The sequence below is a fragment of the Anomaloglossus baeobatrachus genome, chromosome 3, assembly GCF_048569485.1.
Source record: "Anomaloglossus baeobatrachus isolate aAnoBae1 chromosome 3, aAnoBae1.hap1, whole genome shotgun sequence".
NCBI lineage: Eukaryota > Metazoa > Chordata > Amphibia > Anura > Aromobatidae > Anomaloglossus > Anomaloglossus baeobatrachus.
Window position 1 is genome coordinate 623,225,062 of NC_134355.1, and position 16,578 is coordinate 623,241,639.

At 46.2% G+C, this 16,578-nt stretch overlaps 1 protein-coding gene across 1 annotated transcript; it reads left to right on the forward strand.

Annotated features, from left to right (window-relative positions):
* The first annotated feature begins 1,087 nt into the window (after window positions 1-1,087).
* Window positions 1,088-16,313, forward strand: CIMIP5 (ciliary microtubule inner protein 5). The gene is made up of 3 exons (XM_075338770.1): window positions 1,088-1,468; window positions 8,410-8,449; window positions 14,659-16,313. The coding sequence occupies exons 1-3, from the start codon at window positions 1,227-1,229 to the stop codon at window positions 14,848-14,850; spliced, it is 474 nt and encodes a 157-aa protein (XP_075194885.1). The 5' UTR covers window positions 1,088-1,226; the 3' UTR covers window positions 14,851-16,313.
* The last annotated feature ends 265 nt before the right edge of the window (window positions 16,314-16,578 follow it).

Below are 16,578 nucleotides of genomic sequence, written 5' to 3' on the forward strand. Positions count from 1 at the left end.
TTTGGAGACGGTAGCAGTGGTGGTGGGGGGAGGGGCGCCGGTACTCACATGCAGAGGCACACAAACACACACACAGCAGTGGCGACGGGGAACAGAGCGGGGGCTGGGTAGAGCGGAGGGAGGGGGTGTCATTGGAGACGGTAACGGCGGGGGGGGAGGGACAGTGGCGGCAGCAGTAGCGGGGGCTGGGTAGAGTGGAGGAAGGGGGTGTCATTGGAGATGGTAACGGTGGGGTGAGGGGAGGGTAGGCGGCCCGTACTCACACATCCCGGCGGTTGACAGGGGTAAAGTGGAGAAAATAGCATACGCTGTGAGCTCCACAATGATGGCGCCGATCTCCTCCCTCTGCTGTGATCTGGACAGCCCAGGGGGCGCGTCCAGGTCACAGCAGACACCTATTTTAACGTTACTAAATGGGGTCGGATCCTGACCACTGTTCTCTATGCACAGGGGCTGCCATAAAGGAGGTGAGTAACTGTCGTTACACACACAGCAAATCCATGATGGCAGCCCCCAGTGCTTCAGTAAAATTAAAATTCAATAAAAATTAAATAAGCAGTGATTTTAATTTTGTATTAAAAATACTTGATTTCATAATCACTATTTTTAATACAAAAATAAAAAACTGCGAAACCTTCCCTTTAATACAGAGAGGCATGATCTTCCTAGAGCTAGGGAAAATATACTTATATATGAGTTTTTAAATGGGTAAAATTGCAGGGGCTTGTTAGAAAAAGCAAATTTGTAATTTAGCTCCTACAGTATTAAAAATCCTCTCCATTTTCAAGAAGGTTTTTGGACACTGTTGCAGGCTTTGGAGACTTGGTATCACCCCCCCCCCCACCTCTCCTTCCCTCCCCCAGAAAAAACAAACAACAAAAATAATAAATAAATAAAGCTCCCTTGTACACATTCTGTTTGTATAGAAGTACAATGCATGTCATCTTGGTTTGCTGTTGTTTGTTCATGGGAGATTCCTGTGAAGTCAGGGCAGCCAGTCTCGGCTGCTTTTTTCCTTTGTTCTGCTATTCATGATCCCTGCGGTAGATCCGGTTACCCATGGCTACAGTAAACACACCGGCCAATGTGTTCACCTCTCCCTGGGTTTTACTTCATCCTCAGCAACACAACATAAACTTCTCATCTTCTCCATATGACTCACTGCCTCATAGACAGACGGCCATTGAGAAACTTTGCAAGATCTTTCTTCGAGTTTTGCATTGAAAATGGGCAGCAAACAGATACCTATCAGGAGAGCCACCTCCGCCGGCTACCGGATGCCAGACAGAACTGCAACCAAAATTACATCCGTGTCCTCGGTCTGTTTAAGTAAGACGCATCCTGGGACACGACAAATAACATCACTGTCCGACAGGGAAAAGGAAAAGCAAAGCTGGGGAGATGCCGTCAGAAAGGACCATGTCTGGAGAGAGTTCGTAGAAGCGGAAAGACGAGGTGAAAAACTATGGTGAGTCCCTTGGGTTTTTTTGGTTTCTTTATTAAAAGTTTAGTCATGTTCTTTCGTCAAATCGTTCTCGTTTGTGAGATTTTTTATTATTTTTTTTTAAAAAAAAGGGGGGGGGGTGGGTTTCCTCACTAACTTATGCCATAATGGTTGGGAATTCGAGTGCGTAGGTTGACTCATACTCAGAAGAGCCAAAAGTGACGTATATAATAAAACTACACAAAAGTGATAATGGCCAGCTCAATGTACAGGTTCGTCTTTATTTTCTAAAACATGCTATGGTAGCATCCGCATCAATTGTAATAAAACTAGATGGTGGAATTTTAAAATTCATAATTTGATTTAAAAAACTTTTATATAATAGTGCGAGACAGTTTTTATTATTAATGCAAGATAAGTAAACAAATATAAAACCGCATAATGTTTTTGCAATATTTTATATAAAACAAATAATAGTTTCAAAATGTAGTGTGGTTTATGCATATTAGCACGTATTACTATCTTTTTACATCTCCACCAAGCTATTAATTTGTGTAAAATCATTTCAAATACCCTTTGAATAAACTTCCTATTGATTTTAATAGAAAAAACACCTCGTTCATACAGAAAGGCGGGTTTTTTTTAGAGGATATTAGGGATAACGTTGTATACAGCGCTGTAATCTATAGAGTAGTTCCAAAGACAAGGAATGGAGGTCAAACATGTCCATCTCTGCTATATTGAAGACGGACAACTCCAGGCTCCCATTCTTGAATTCTAGAGCCCTGTCTTATGAATAAATGGGGGTTCCAGAACTTGAACCTTTAGCAATTGATAAGGTATCCTCTATATTCTATGGATAGGGGATAGCTTTTAATTCTCCTAATATCCTTTAAATCTTCCGCAGCTAGACAGGTTCTTCAGAAGGACCAAGAGATTTTCAATAAAGAGTTTTCATTGCATTGTACGGGATATGTCAAAAATTTCTGATACACAGCAGCCACCTATTTAAGTAATGGAAGTCCACTGTGCCCAATTCTGCAAGCCAAAAAGACAGTTAGTACATGAACTTAGAGACACAAGTATTGTAGGGATTCTTCAGGTTCTTCAACACCAACAGTCCAGTTGTAATTAAGGATCAGGACATTCTGTCTATTAGCGCAAATACATACAGCTGCACTCTAGAATGCTATGAATAAGGGAACTCTGGTATTGCATTACTGCAATAGGAATATTTGACATAAATAGATACTTAGCTCATGTATTAGCCAATGCATGTGAGCCCAGTAACCAATTGCAAGGTAATCTCTGTATACCGGGAACCTAACCTGTAATGCCACTATCTGGGTTAAAAACCTACATGTCTGGGCAAAAGGGATCCAGCTATAAAGGAGGATGGACATAGCCTGATTATAGGGCGGAGAGCTCAGTCTGCCCAGACATGTAGAATTTTAATCCAGATAAGTGCAATTAAGTTAGGGGCCCAGAATATTGAGATCACCTTGACATTGGTTAACGGGCTCACATGCATTGACCAATACATAAACTAAGTATGTCGTTATTTCAAATATTCCTATAGCAGTAATGCAATGCCAGAGTTCCCTTATTCATTGTGAGCATTCTAGAGTGCAGCTGTATGTACTTTGTAGTTATATTGTGTTTTCAGCTAGCACCTGTTCACACCTGTTAGATGTGCAGGTCAGTCTTTTTGATATATTTGTCTATTAGAGCAGTATTTTTTATTTTTTTTTGTGCAATAAAACATCTTGTAGCACCTGAGCCTTAATAACTACGGGGGCCCCAAGGCTTCTCAACCACATAAAGATACCAGGATTATGAATGATACATGACAGGAGGGGGCCAAGGTGTGAATTCTGCATTGGGGCCTAGATGTTTTAAGTTATGCCTAATGAAGCTATTATTGAGTTTCTGTGTCTGCTCTTGATTTTTACCCATAAGGGCAAATATGCTGAAAATTCCCTTTGTTGTCAGAAACCAAAGTGGATGAAAAGCTCTTGCAAGTGTCTTACTATACACCATAGTACTGAATCTAAACTTAAAAAGAAACTTCTCACAAGACGGGTTTTGCTGATTAATGGATAAAAATCTTTTCATGTAAAATATATGTGAGAGCCATTAATGCTCTGCCTCCTGAATAGATGGATGTAGCTTCTTGTTGTATTGCTGAGCTCAGCTGAACACTCGGTTCATACAGTTTCTACCAGTCACGGAAGAGGCATTTTGGACATCCTTACTTGGAGAAGGGTCCTTTTAAAGAGGTTGTCCAGAACTGAACTGACCTGTCTATTGGATAGGTCATCAATATGAGCTCGTTGGTGGTCCAACAACCGGCAACCCCTCCAGTTAGCTGAAATCTGCGGCATCAATGGAAAGATAAAAGAAATACACACAGTAGAGTGCTTCGACAACTGTTGTCAGTGATTTGTAGAAGAAAGGCTGTCTGGTTGTCTTATTTCAAGAGCAAAGCCAGCCCCCTTCTCTGTGCATCCTGATGGAAAAGGAGGCTGGTCTATATACTGAAATAAGCTTGTTAGAAAGCCCCTTCACACAGTTATTCCGTTACGTACAACGTCAGTTTTCATACGTACCGGAGACACAAGCATACGCAGACCCAGGAAAATTAATAGGTCTGCACACACATCAGTGTTTTCACAGGGACCGTGTGTTCCGCACAGCGACAAGTCCGTTTTTTTCCGGCAGCACTGATGTCACACAGACCACACACTGATGTGATCCGTGTGACATGTACTGGAGAAAACACGTGTCTTTGAAATAAAATGATATTCTATTCTCACCTGTCTCATTATGCTCATTGCATATTCATGGACCCGGAAGCAGCAGCAGCGCCGGAGACAACAGCACCATGGACTGGAAAATATAGAAGTTCACGCTGTCCGTGTGCTATGCGGATGTCACACGAATAGCACAGGAGCAGCACATGTATGCCAAAATCATCGCACACAGATGGGTCATACCCACCTTCAACACAGCCGTGCAAAACACAAACGTTTTTCACGGACGTGTGAAGGGGCCTTAGAAAGTTTTTCATCACGTCTCCGAGTTTTCATCACATCTCTGACACAGAAGTGAGATTTCTCGAAGCAAATATGTAGTTGGATGTGTCGCCGGTGGAGGGGACGCGCTCGCCACGCTCGTGTCCGGGGCTTCTGCTGCTGCGGCTCGGTGGCTCGAGCGGTGGACTGGACCCGGGGACTCGAGCAGCGCTCCTCACCCGTGAGTGAAAAGGGGGGTGGTTTGGGAGATTGTTCGTGACGCCACCCACGGGTCGTGGTGATAATGGCACCACCGCTGCTGGTAACGTGGATCCCGGGAGAGATGGTAGGGTGCAGCTGAGATGTTGTCCCCTCCGTGGGCAGGGGTTGGTGATCCCGGGGCCCGATGGTGTAACAGGGAGGCCGGATGGCTGGGGTGCAGGGTTGTAGGGACTGCGCAGCTCGGTGCCAGACGGCACTGGTGTACTCACTCAGAAAATCACTGACAAAGTCTCTGGTAAACCAAAACGGCCGGGTCCCGCAGCCAGCTGCAGCGTTGTTGTTGTGCTCACCCCGGACGGCTGATGGTGGCTGTCTTTCCCTGCACCTTTGAGAATGTTCTTGACTCCTGTGGTTGCCCACCGGTAGTCCGCTCCCCGGCGTATAGGTGCCGTAGGAGCCAGTTTTGCCCACAGGCGCAGGCCCTTGGATCTCTAGCCTGTGGCGGTGGCTGTATATCCTCTCTGGGTGGACGGTTGCCTTTAATCGGGACTTTAGTAGTTGAGAAACCCCTGGGGTTCCTGTCACATTTGGATTTGACTATTGACGGCGGCTCCAAGCCTGGTCGGGGTCCGATGGCCCTGCCTGTGTGCTTAGCTTCTCTCCATTCCCCGGTCCGGTACCGTCGGGCCGATGCCCGACCCCGGTCCTTACAGCTCTGCGGAGTTCCACTAACTCCTGCAGACGGCCACCACCATCTGCCAACCTTGCTGTTAGTGTCTGGGCTCCAACCCAGACACCCAAGTGTTCACTCCTCTCACTTTCACCTCCAGACTCTGACACTTTTCCCGCCTCCAGGCCTGTGAACTCCTCGGTGGGTGGGGCCAACCGCCTGGCTCTGCCCCACATGGTGTGGACATCAGACTCTGGAGGGAGGCAACAAGGGTTTTGTGTTTGGCTGCTGTAACTGCCTAGGGTGGGGTTGTGTGTGTTGGTATGTTTGTGACTACCTGGCTAGTCCAGGGCGTCACAAATGTGTATCATGCGTTGATAATGTTGCCAGTAGATTCCTTTCTTAATTAAATCGGTTGTCTAAGCAAAAAACAAAAGTTCAATATGGTCTTAGATCTGTAAAAAAACAAAACAAACTAATAGACACTCCCCCACACCCACAGGTATCCAGCGCATACTGCCCCACATCTGTGATGTCACTCAAAGGAGATGTTAAGGGGGCTTTACACGCAGCGACATCGCTAGTGATGTCGCTGGTGAAAGCACCCGCCCCCGTCGGTTGTGCGTCACGGGCAAATCGCTGCCCGTGGCATACAACATCGTTAGGACTTGTCATACATACCTGCCTAGCGACGTCGCTGTGGTCGGTGAACCACCTCCTTTCTAAGGGAGCGGTTCATTCAGCGTCAGAGTGGCGTCACTAAGCGGCCGCCCAATAGAAGCAGAGGGGCGGATATGAGCGGGCGTCACATCCCGCCCACCTCCTTCCTTCCTCATTGCGGGCGGCCGCAGGTACGGTGATGTTCCTCGTTCCTGCGGTGTCACACGTAGCGATGTGTGCGGCCGCAGGAACGACGAACAGCAACAATTTTATGAAAATGAACGACGTTTCAACGATCAACGATAAGGTGAGTATTTTTGATCGTTAACACTCGCTCGGAGCGAAATTCGTGACCCTGGCGATATATCTTTAGATACGTCGTTGCGTGTAACAGGGCCTTTACTGTTCCACTAGCAGACGGATGACTGCAGTCTGTGACTGGCTGCAGAGGTCAAGAAGTGGACAAAATAAACAGCTCATCATCTGAAAAATATCCAATGGCAAAGTCACCTGATTCCTGCAGCCAATGTCATAATGTAAAGGGTGCTTTACACGCTGCGACATCGCTAGAGATTGCTAGAGATGTCGAGCGCGATAGCTCCCGCCCCCGTCGTTCGTGCGACATTTCGTGCTCCCTGCCGTAGCGAACATTATAGCTACGGCAGCGTCACACGAACATACCTTGTCAGCGACGTCGCTGTGACCGCCGAACAATCCCTCCCTCAAGGGGGAGGGCGTTCGGCGTCATAGCGACGTCACTAAGCGGCTGGCCAATAGTAGCGGAGGGGTGGAGATGAGTGGGACGTAACATCCCGCCCACCTTCTTCCATCCGCATTGCCGGTGGACGCAGGTAAGGAGATGTTCATCACTCCTGCGGTGTCACACATAGCGATGTGTGATGCCACAGGAACGACGAACAACATCGTACCTGTGGCAGCAGAGATATTAAGGAAAGGAGCGACGTGACAACGATCACCGTTTTTGAACGATTTTGCGATCGTTGATCGTCGCTCCTTGGTGTCACAAGCTGCGATGTCGCAACCAGCGCCGGATGTACGTCACTAACGACGTGACCCCGACGATATATCAGTAGCGATGTCGCAGCATGTAAAGCACCCTTTAGTCCCCTGACACTACTCTTAAGCGGGCTTTACACACAGCGACATCACTAGCGATGTCGCTGGTGAAAGCACCCGCCCCCGTCGGTTGTGTGTCACGGGCAAATCGCTTCCCGTGGCGCACAACATCTCTAGGAACAGTCACACATACTTACCTGCCTAGCAACGTCGCTGTGGCCGGCGAACTGCCTCCATTCTAAGGGGGCGGTTCGTTCGGCGTCACAGCGACGTCACTAAGCGGCCGCCCAATGGAAGCGGAGGGGCGGAGATGAGCGGCCTGAATATCCTGCCCACCTCCTTCCTCATTGGTGGCAGCCGCAGGTACGATGTCGTTCCTCGTTACTGCGGTGTCACACATAGCGATGTGTGCTACCGCAGGAACGATGAACAACCTGCGTCCTGAAACAGCAACGATAATCGGGATAGGAACGACTGGACAACGATCAACGATTTGGTAAGTAATTTTGATCAACGTCGCTAACGAGGCCGGATGTGCGTCACGAATTCCGTGACCCCAACGACATCTCGTTAGTGATGTCATTGCGTGTAAAGCCCGCTTTATACTCACCCTCCAGTGTCCTCATCTGTTTCCAGTGTCGGTCTCCAGCAATTTGTGACCTGCCGGCAGCTCCAGTGTTTCATGGAGTGTTTCCGGAGGTCGCAACTCAATGCATCTCCATGAGAGCCTCGTTCTGGCCTTGTCCTAGCTCTCATAGACTTGTATTGAACACTTGTGACGTAACTTCTGACTTACAGGCAGTCTGTAGTTAAGGGTGCTTTACACGCTGCGACATCGCTAACGATATATTGTCGGGGTCACGTCGTTAGTGACGCACATCCAGCTCCGTTAGCGACATCGCAGCGTGTGACACCAAGGAGTGTCGATCAACGATCGTAAAAACGTCAAAAATCATTTGATCATGGTAAATTGTTGATCGTTGACACGACGCTCCTTTTCATAATATCGTTGGTGGTGCATGCCGCTGGTTGTTCGTCGTTCCTGCGGCGTCGCACGTAGGTGTTAGACGCAACGACGTCACAAATGATGACGGAAATGCGTCATGGAAACCGTGACCCCAACGACATATCGTCAGATAAGTCGGAGTGTGTCACGGGGCCTTAACTGAGTCCGCCTGCGTTAAAGCTGGAGACTACACATTATTTTGTTACATATCCTGACTCTTAAAAAACTTTGGAGCAGTCGGACAACTCTAAACTTTGTCGGAGTACAGCGAATGAAAAAGCTATCATTACAAATCAATGTTCTTCTTTTGTCACAGGCATGAAAACTGGAGTTTTCTGAAAGAATATGATTCATTGGTAAGAAAGACTTTCATATTGTAATACCCCAAAGTTGTTGTGCCTTTAAGATGTAGCAGATCTGACACCTACCTTATGTTTGCACTTTGTTAAAATTTCCCTCTGCAGATATTGCACATTAGAACTCCGCACATAGAAGTGGTTTATATACAGTTAGGTCCAGAAATATTTGGACAGTGACACAATTTTCGCGAGTTGGGCTCTGCATGCCACCACATTGGATTTCAAATGAAACCTCTACAACAGAATTCAAGTGCAGATTGTAACGTTTAATTTGAAGGTTTGAACAAAAATATCTGATAGAAATTGTAGGAATTGTACACATTTCTTTACAAACACTCCACAGTTTAGGAGGTCAAAAGTAATTGGACAAATAAACCAAACCCAAACAAAATATTTTTATTTTCAATATTTTGTTGCGAATCCTTTGGAGGCAATCACTGCCTTAAGTCTGGAACCCATGGACATCACCAAACGCTGGGTTTCCTCCTTCTTAATGCTTTGCCAGGCCTTTACAGCCGCAGCCTTCAGGTCTTGCTTGTTTGTGGGTCTTTCCGTCTTAAGTCTGGATTTGAGCAAGTGAAATGCATGCTCAATTGGGTTAAGATCTGGTGATTGACTTGGCCATTGCAGAAGGTTCCACTTTTTTGCACTCATGAACTCCTGGGTAGCTTTGGCTGTATGCTTGGGGTCATTGTCCATCTGTACTATGAAGCGCCGTCCGATCAAATTTGCGGCATTTGGCTGAATCTGGGCTGAAAGTATATCCCGGTACACTTCAGAATTCATCCGGCTACTCTTGTCTGCTGTTATGTCATCAATAAACACAAGTGACCCAGTGCCATTGAAAGCCATGCATGCCCATGCCATCACATTGCCTCCACCATGTTTTACAGAGGATGTGGTGTGCCTTGGATCATGTGCCGTTCCCTTTCTTCTCCAAACTTTTTTCTTCCCATCATTCTGGTACAGGTTGATCTTTGTCTCATCTGTCCATAGAATACTTTTCCAGAACTGAGCTGGCTTCATGAGGTGTTTTTCAGCAAATTTAACTCTGGCCTGTCTATTTTTGGAATTGATGAATGGTTTGCATCTAGATGTGAACCCTTTGTATTTACTTTCATGGAGTCTTCTCTTTACTGTTGTCTTAGAGACAGATACACCTACTTCACTGAGAGTGTTCTGGACTTCAGTTGATGTTGTGAACGGGTTCTTCTTCACCAAAGAAAGTATGCGGCGATCATCCACCACTGCTGTCATCCGTGGACGCCCAGGCCTTTTTGAGATCCCAAGCTCACCAGTCAATTCCTTTTTTCTCAGAATGTACCCGACTGTTGATTTTGCTACTCCAAGCATGTCTGCTATCTCTCTGATGGATTTTTTCTTTTTTTTCAGCCTCAGGATGTTCTGCTTCACCTCAATTGAGAGTTCCTTAGACCGCATGTTGTCTGGTCACAGAAACAGCTTCCAAATGCAAAACCACACACCTGTAATCAACCCCAGACCTTTTAACTACTTCATTGATTACAGGTTAACGAGGGAGACGCCTTCAGAGTTAATTGTAGCCCTTAGAGTCCCTTGTCCAATTACTTTTGGTCCCTTGAAAAAGAGGAGGCTATGCATTACAGAGCTATGATTCCTAAACCCTTTCTCCGATTTGGATGTGAAAACTCTCATATTGCAGCTGGGAGTGTGCACTTTCAACCCATATTATATATATAATTGTATTTCTGAACATGTTTTTGTAAACAGCTAAAATAACAAAACTTGTGTCACTGTCCAAATATTTCTGGACCTAACTATATGCACAAAGTGATGTGCCTGTTATGTTTTGCTATTAAAGGGAACCTGTCATCACTTTTTTGGCCTATAAGCTGCGGCCACCACCACCAGGCTCTTATATGCATCATTCTAACATACTGTATTTAAGAGCCCAGGCTGGGGGTGTAACATAAAAAACACTTTATAATACTCACCTAACAGTCGTGCGGTGGGCCTAATGGGCGTCTCTGTTGGCCATTTTAGTCATCTTTCTGAAGCCTGTGTGCATGACGCGGCTACGTCATACACACTCGCCGGTCCTGCGCAGGCGCACTACAATACTTTGATCTGCCCTGCTCAGGACCTGAATGCAGGCGAGTGTGGATGATGTCAGACCCGTCATGCATCGTGACTAGAGAAGAAGGAGCACAAAGATGGCCAAAAGAGGCGGCGATGGCACCGGAGAAACCCATAAAGACCACCGCACGACCATTAGGTAAGTATTATAAAGTGTTTTTTATGTTATACCCCCGGCCTGGACTCTTATATACAGCATGTTAGAATACTGTATATAAGAACCCGGTGGTGGTGGCCGCAGTTTATACACCAACTAATGTGGTGACAGATTCCCTTTAAGAGGTTAAGACTAGAGTTAATGAGGCGGCCCAGCTTTCTATATATTGCAAACAGGTCACCTGGTACAACCGCATGACAGTGTGTCTGAAATTAGCAGGGAAGGAGATATTTTGTCTCTGTGTGAGTCTATCTGGAGAAGCTGAGGGGCAATATAAGAGAGCAGCCATAGCTCTTGTATACAGTTAGGTCCAGAAATATTTGGACAGTGACACAATTTTCGCGAGTTGGGCTCTGCATGCCACCACATTGGATTTCAAATGAAACCTCTACAACAGAATTCAAGTGCAGATTGTAACGTTTAATTTGAAGGTTTGAACAAAAATATCTGATAGAAATTGTAGGAATTGTACACATTTCTTTACAAACACTCCACATTTTAGGAGGTCAAAAGTAATTGGACAAATAAACCAAACCCAAACAAAATATTTTTATTTTCAATATTTTGTTGCGAATCCTTTGGAGGCAATCACTGCCTTAAGTCTGGAACCCATGGACATCACCAAACGCTGGGTTTCCTCCTTCTTAATGCTTTGCCAGGCCTTTACAGCCGCAGCCTTCAGGTCTTGCTTGTTTGTGGGTCTTTCAGTCTTAAGTCTGGATTTGAGCAAGTGAAATGCATGCTCAATTGGGTTAAGATCTGGTGATTGACTTGGCCATTGCAGAATTTTCCACTTTTTTGCACTCATGAACTCCTGGGTAGCTTTGGCTGTATGCTTGGGGTCATTGTCCATCTGTACTATGAAGCGCCGTCCGATCAACTTTGCGGCATTTGGCTGAATCTGGGCTGAAAGTATATCCCGGTACACTTCAGAATTCATCCGGCTACTCTTGTCTGCTGTTATGTCATCAATAAACACAAGTGACCCAGTGCCATTGAAAGCCATGCATGCCCATGCCATCACGTTGCCTCCACCATGTTTTACAGAGGACGTGGTGTGCCTTGGATCATGTGCCGTTCCCTTTCTTCTCCAAACTTTTTTCTTCCCATCATTCTGGTACAGGTTGATCTTTGTCTCATCTGTCCATAGAATACTTTTCCAGAACTGAGCTGGCTTCATGAGGTGTTTTTCAGCAAATTTAACTCTGGCCTGTCTATTTTTGGAATTGATGAATGATTTGCATCTAGATGTGAACCCTTTGTATTTACTTTTAAGTATGCGGTGATCATCCACCACTGTTGTCATCCGTGGATGCCCAGGCCTTTTTGAGTTCCCAAGCTCACCAGTCAATTCCTTTTTTCTCAGAATGTACCCGACTGTTGATTTTGCTACTCCAAGCATGTCTGCTATCTCTCTGATGGATTTTTTCTTTTTTTTCAGCCTCAGGATGTTCTGCTTCACCTCAATTGAGAGTTCCTTAGACCGCATGTTGTCTGGTCACAGCAACAGCTTCCAAATGCAAAACCACACACCTGTAATCAACCCCAGACCTTTTAACTACTTCAGTGATTACAGGTTAACGAGGGAGACGCCTTCAGAGTTAATTGCAGCCCTTAGAGTCCCTTGTCCAATTACTTTTGGTCCCTTGAAAAAGAGGAGGCTATGCATTACAGAGCTATGATTCCTAAACCCTTTCTCCGATTTGGATGTGAAAACTCTCATATTGCAGCTGGGAGTGTGCACTTTCAGCCCATATTATATATATATAATTGTATTTCTGAACATGTTTTTGTAAACAGCTAAAATAACAAAACTTGTGTCACTGTCCAAATATTTCTGGCCCTGACTGTATATATCAGAGCCTTTTGTGGCTAGGTTTGTGCTTTTCAGCAGGAAGAAGCTACGGAATCACTGAATCTGATGTTTAACTACATGAACACCCTGGAAAGTAACTGATTGCTGAATAGAAATTGAGCATGTGTGCAAACATCATTCATCTGGATGTACCTATGTAAACTTACAAGTAAATTTATTTTTCTACTGCTCCACTGGCTTCCCTGTTTTCTGCACTAATCGGAGTGCACCGCATTACATTACACTGCCATGAAATATTATTATAGCGCCATTTATTCCGTGGCACTTTACATGTGAAAAAGGGGCATAGATAGACAAAAATAGTGAACAATACAAGGCACAGACTGGTACAAGAGGAGAGGTCCTTGCCACAAGGGCTCAGAATCTACAAAGGGTGGGTGAGGATAAAGTAGGTGACGGTACACCTGTAGTGTCGGTCATTTCCATAATTTCGCTGCAGCGACAGGTACGATGTTGTTCCTCGTTCCTGCGGCAGCACACATCGCTGTGTATGAAGCCGCAGGAGCGAGGAACATCTCCTTACCTGCGTGCCGTCTGCAATGAGGAAGGAAGGAGGTGGGCGGGATTTTTACGTCCCTCTCATCTCCGCCCCTCCGCTTCTATTGGCCGCCTGCCATGTGACGTCGCTGTGACACCGCACGACCCGCCCCCTTAGGAAGGAGGCGGGTCGCCGGCCAGAGCGACGTCGCAGGGCAGGTAAGTGTGTGTAACGCTGCCATAGCGATAATGTTCGCTACGGCAGCTATCACAAGATATCGCATCTGCGACGGGGGCCGGGACTATCGCGCTCGACATCGCTACAATCGGCTAGCGATGTCGCAGCGTACAAAGTACCCCTTACTGTTGGATCCTATCATTTTTGTCTGCGGTTATGTGTATAGAAGGCCTGGTGGTGGAGTAACTGACTGTGGCTGTAAACACTAGTGTGGGGACACTGAGGCATCTGAAAGGAGGCATGCAAGAAAAACCCAAAGTGTCCTCTTAGCATATCCTCATTCTAGAAATTGTTGTCCCTGTAGTAATACATACTATATAGAGAGGCAGAATTATAATCCTTGTCTAATACTTAGGGCGGCTTTGCACGTTGCGACATTGCATGTGCGATGTCAATGGGGTCAAATCGAAAGTGACGCACATCCGGCGTCGCAGTCGATATCGCAACGTGTAAAACCTTTTTGATACGATGAACGAGCGCAAAAGCGTCGTTATCGTATCATCGCTGCAGCCTCCAACATTTCCATAATGCCGGTGCAGCGACAGGTGCGATGTTGTTCCTCGCTCCTGCGGCAGCACACATCGCCGTGTGTAAAGCCGCAGGAGCGAGGAACTTCACCTTACCTGCCGCCGGCTGCAATGAGAAGAACGGAGGTGGGCGGGATGTTTACATCCTGCTCATCTCCGCCCCTCCACTTCAATTGGCCGCCTGCCGTGTGACGCCGCACGACCCGCCCCCTTAGGAAGGAGGCGGGTCACCGGCCAGAGGGACGTTGCACGGCAGCTATGTGCGTGTGAAACTGCCGTAGCGATAATAATCGCTACGGCAGCTTTCACTAGATATTGCACGTGCGACGGGGGCGGGACTATCGCTGCAGCATCGGTAACACATTGTTACCGATGTCGCAGCGTGCAAAGCCCGCCTTAGACTGGACAGTTTAAAGTTGCGCTGAATGACAAATTTGTTGGTGATTTTTTAAACATTTTTGTCTAACTTTAGAACCACCTACGGGTTGGCTTAGTTTACGCTATTATTTTGCACCCATGTTTTTTCCCAATTTTAATGTGCAGTGTCACATTATAAGACACATTCTATTTCAATTAAACGAGGCTGTCCTCTCTGGACACGTGTCTAGCACGTCGGAAACATCTGTTATTTTTCGAGCAAATGCTTGATGAATCTCTCTAAAAAGAGAGTGGTGGTTAAATTTTGGAGCAAATTGTGGATCATATCCAAAAGCAAATCTAACCCAAAGTCTAAGAAAGTGAAACTTGTATTATGAAATTATGGTGTTAACCAGTACATATACATGAATGGATCCACTAATGTCTCCTCTGTTGCAGGGCGATAAGAAAGACGTTGAGACGTTACCTGACAACGTACCTGTTTTCTCCGATCAAGTACCCAATACAACCAACCAAAATATCGGAAGCCGGATAAACACGGATCTGGGTAAAACGCTGGTATATATGGATTTCCTTCTCACCAGTGGAAATCAGAAGAAGAAACGGGGAAGCGACCTTCAGCCCTGCTAATCCCCGGTACACACAGGAGCAGGAATGACAAAAGAAAAATTGACTGAGAAATAATTTTTACTTTTTTTTACAATATCCAGTTTAAATCAATTTAAAAAATGTATTTATTTAACAGATGAGAATTTGATGCCGACAAGCTGACTACTGGGAGGGATAATATCCAAATATCACTTCAAAATAATGAATAAACAGACAATTAATAGAGCGATATGTCTTAACGATATACTGGTTCTTTTACAATGGTATTGTGTCTCCCAGGGAAGGGGGTATTCGGTCCCGGGCAGTAACAAATGGGAATATCACTCTGGTGGCCGTTGCCCAGTCCGTGCCCTGGGCCCCTTTTTGTAAGGGGGATTATTTACAGGGGTGAATAGAGTTAATCTCATGTGATGCCACCTGCGGGTTGTGGTTAAGGATAGAAAACCGCCGCTGCAAAATGTGGGTACTCCCAGAGCTGGTGGTGATTGCAGCAATGGTGTTAGGCCCTCCGCAGGTAGGGCCGTGCCTGGGAGATGATGAGGGATAATAACGGAGACCACACCAGGTTGTCTTTAACAGTCTCTACTCACTGTGCACCCAGGGATTGCTGGTTCAGGTCCCTTGGGGTATCAATGCCAATGTAGTGACCCAGGTTGCTCTGTCCCCGACACTCTCTGTTGGTTGGGTCCCCGTAGCATGGAGCGTTTGGGGCCCAACTGTCCCTCTTGGGGTACAGTCTCCTTCTCCATACGGCGGGTAGTGCGGACCCTGTGGGGAGGTAAGTGTCTGAACCCCGATCCTAGTTTACTGCTGATGCCCCTGGATTATTTGGTTTGGTGAAGTCCGTGAAGGTGTTCTCACCAAGCAGGTATTTATCAAGCTGTGTAGAACTGGTGCCTGATCGAGGGCCCTGTGCCCCGTGCATGCTCTGGTCCCAGCGGTATCTCCGGTACCCGACCTGGCGACCTCTCTCCTGTGCCACTGTGTCACCGCTGCACGGACCAGCTCAGGCACGTCCGCACACCTCTCCTGTGTACCCCACTGTCTAGACCCTCTACTGACTGCTGACCCCTCCCACTGGGCTGGCTAATCCCAGGGACTCGTTCCTTTCCATGGTTAACCCTCTATGCCCGGTGTGTAGTGGAGAACTAGGATTTTAGTTGTGCTTTGGTGGTATCGGTACTGGTACTCCAGGTCCCAGGGGGTAGGTCCTGCATCCCCAAGAGGATGCAGTTCCCTGTAGTGCCCTGAGTGGCTCAGGGGTGCTACAGTATCATTTAATAAATGTCATCTAGTAATTACAATGAGTTTAACCCTTTCACGCCAGAGCCTGTTTTTGGCTTCATGAACGGGTTATTTTTTTTCAATTCTGTCACTTTAAAATGTAATAACTCTGGAACACTTCAACGGATCCCGGTAATTCTGGCTCCGGATCCCGGTGAGACTGTTTTTTCATGACACATTGCACTTCATGTCAGTGGTAAGTTTTGGTCAATATTATTTACGTTTATTTATGAAAAATAAAACAATGTACAAAAAAATTACAAAATTTTGCAATTTTTGAACTTTGAATTTGTTGTACAATTTCTCCTGAGTACAACCATATTCCATATGTGGTGGAAACTTATTGTTTGGATGCATGGCAGGGCTCGGGAGGGAAGGAGCACCATTTATCTTTTGGAACGCAAATATTGCTGGAATCGATGGTGGACGCCATGTTCCTTTTGCAGAGCCCCTGATGTGCCTAAA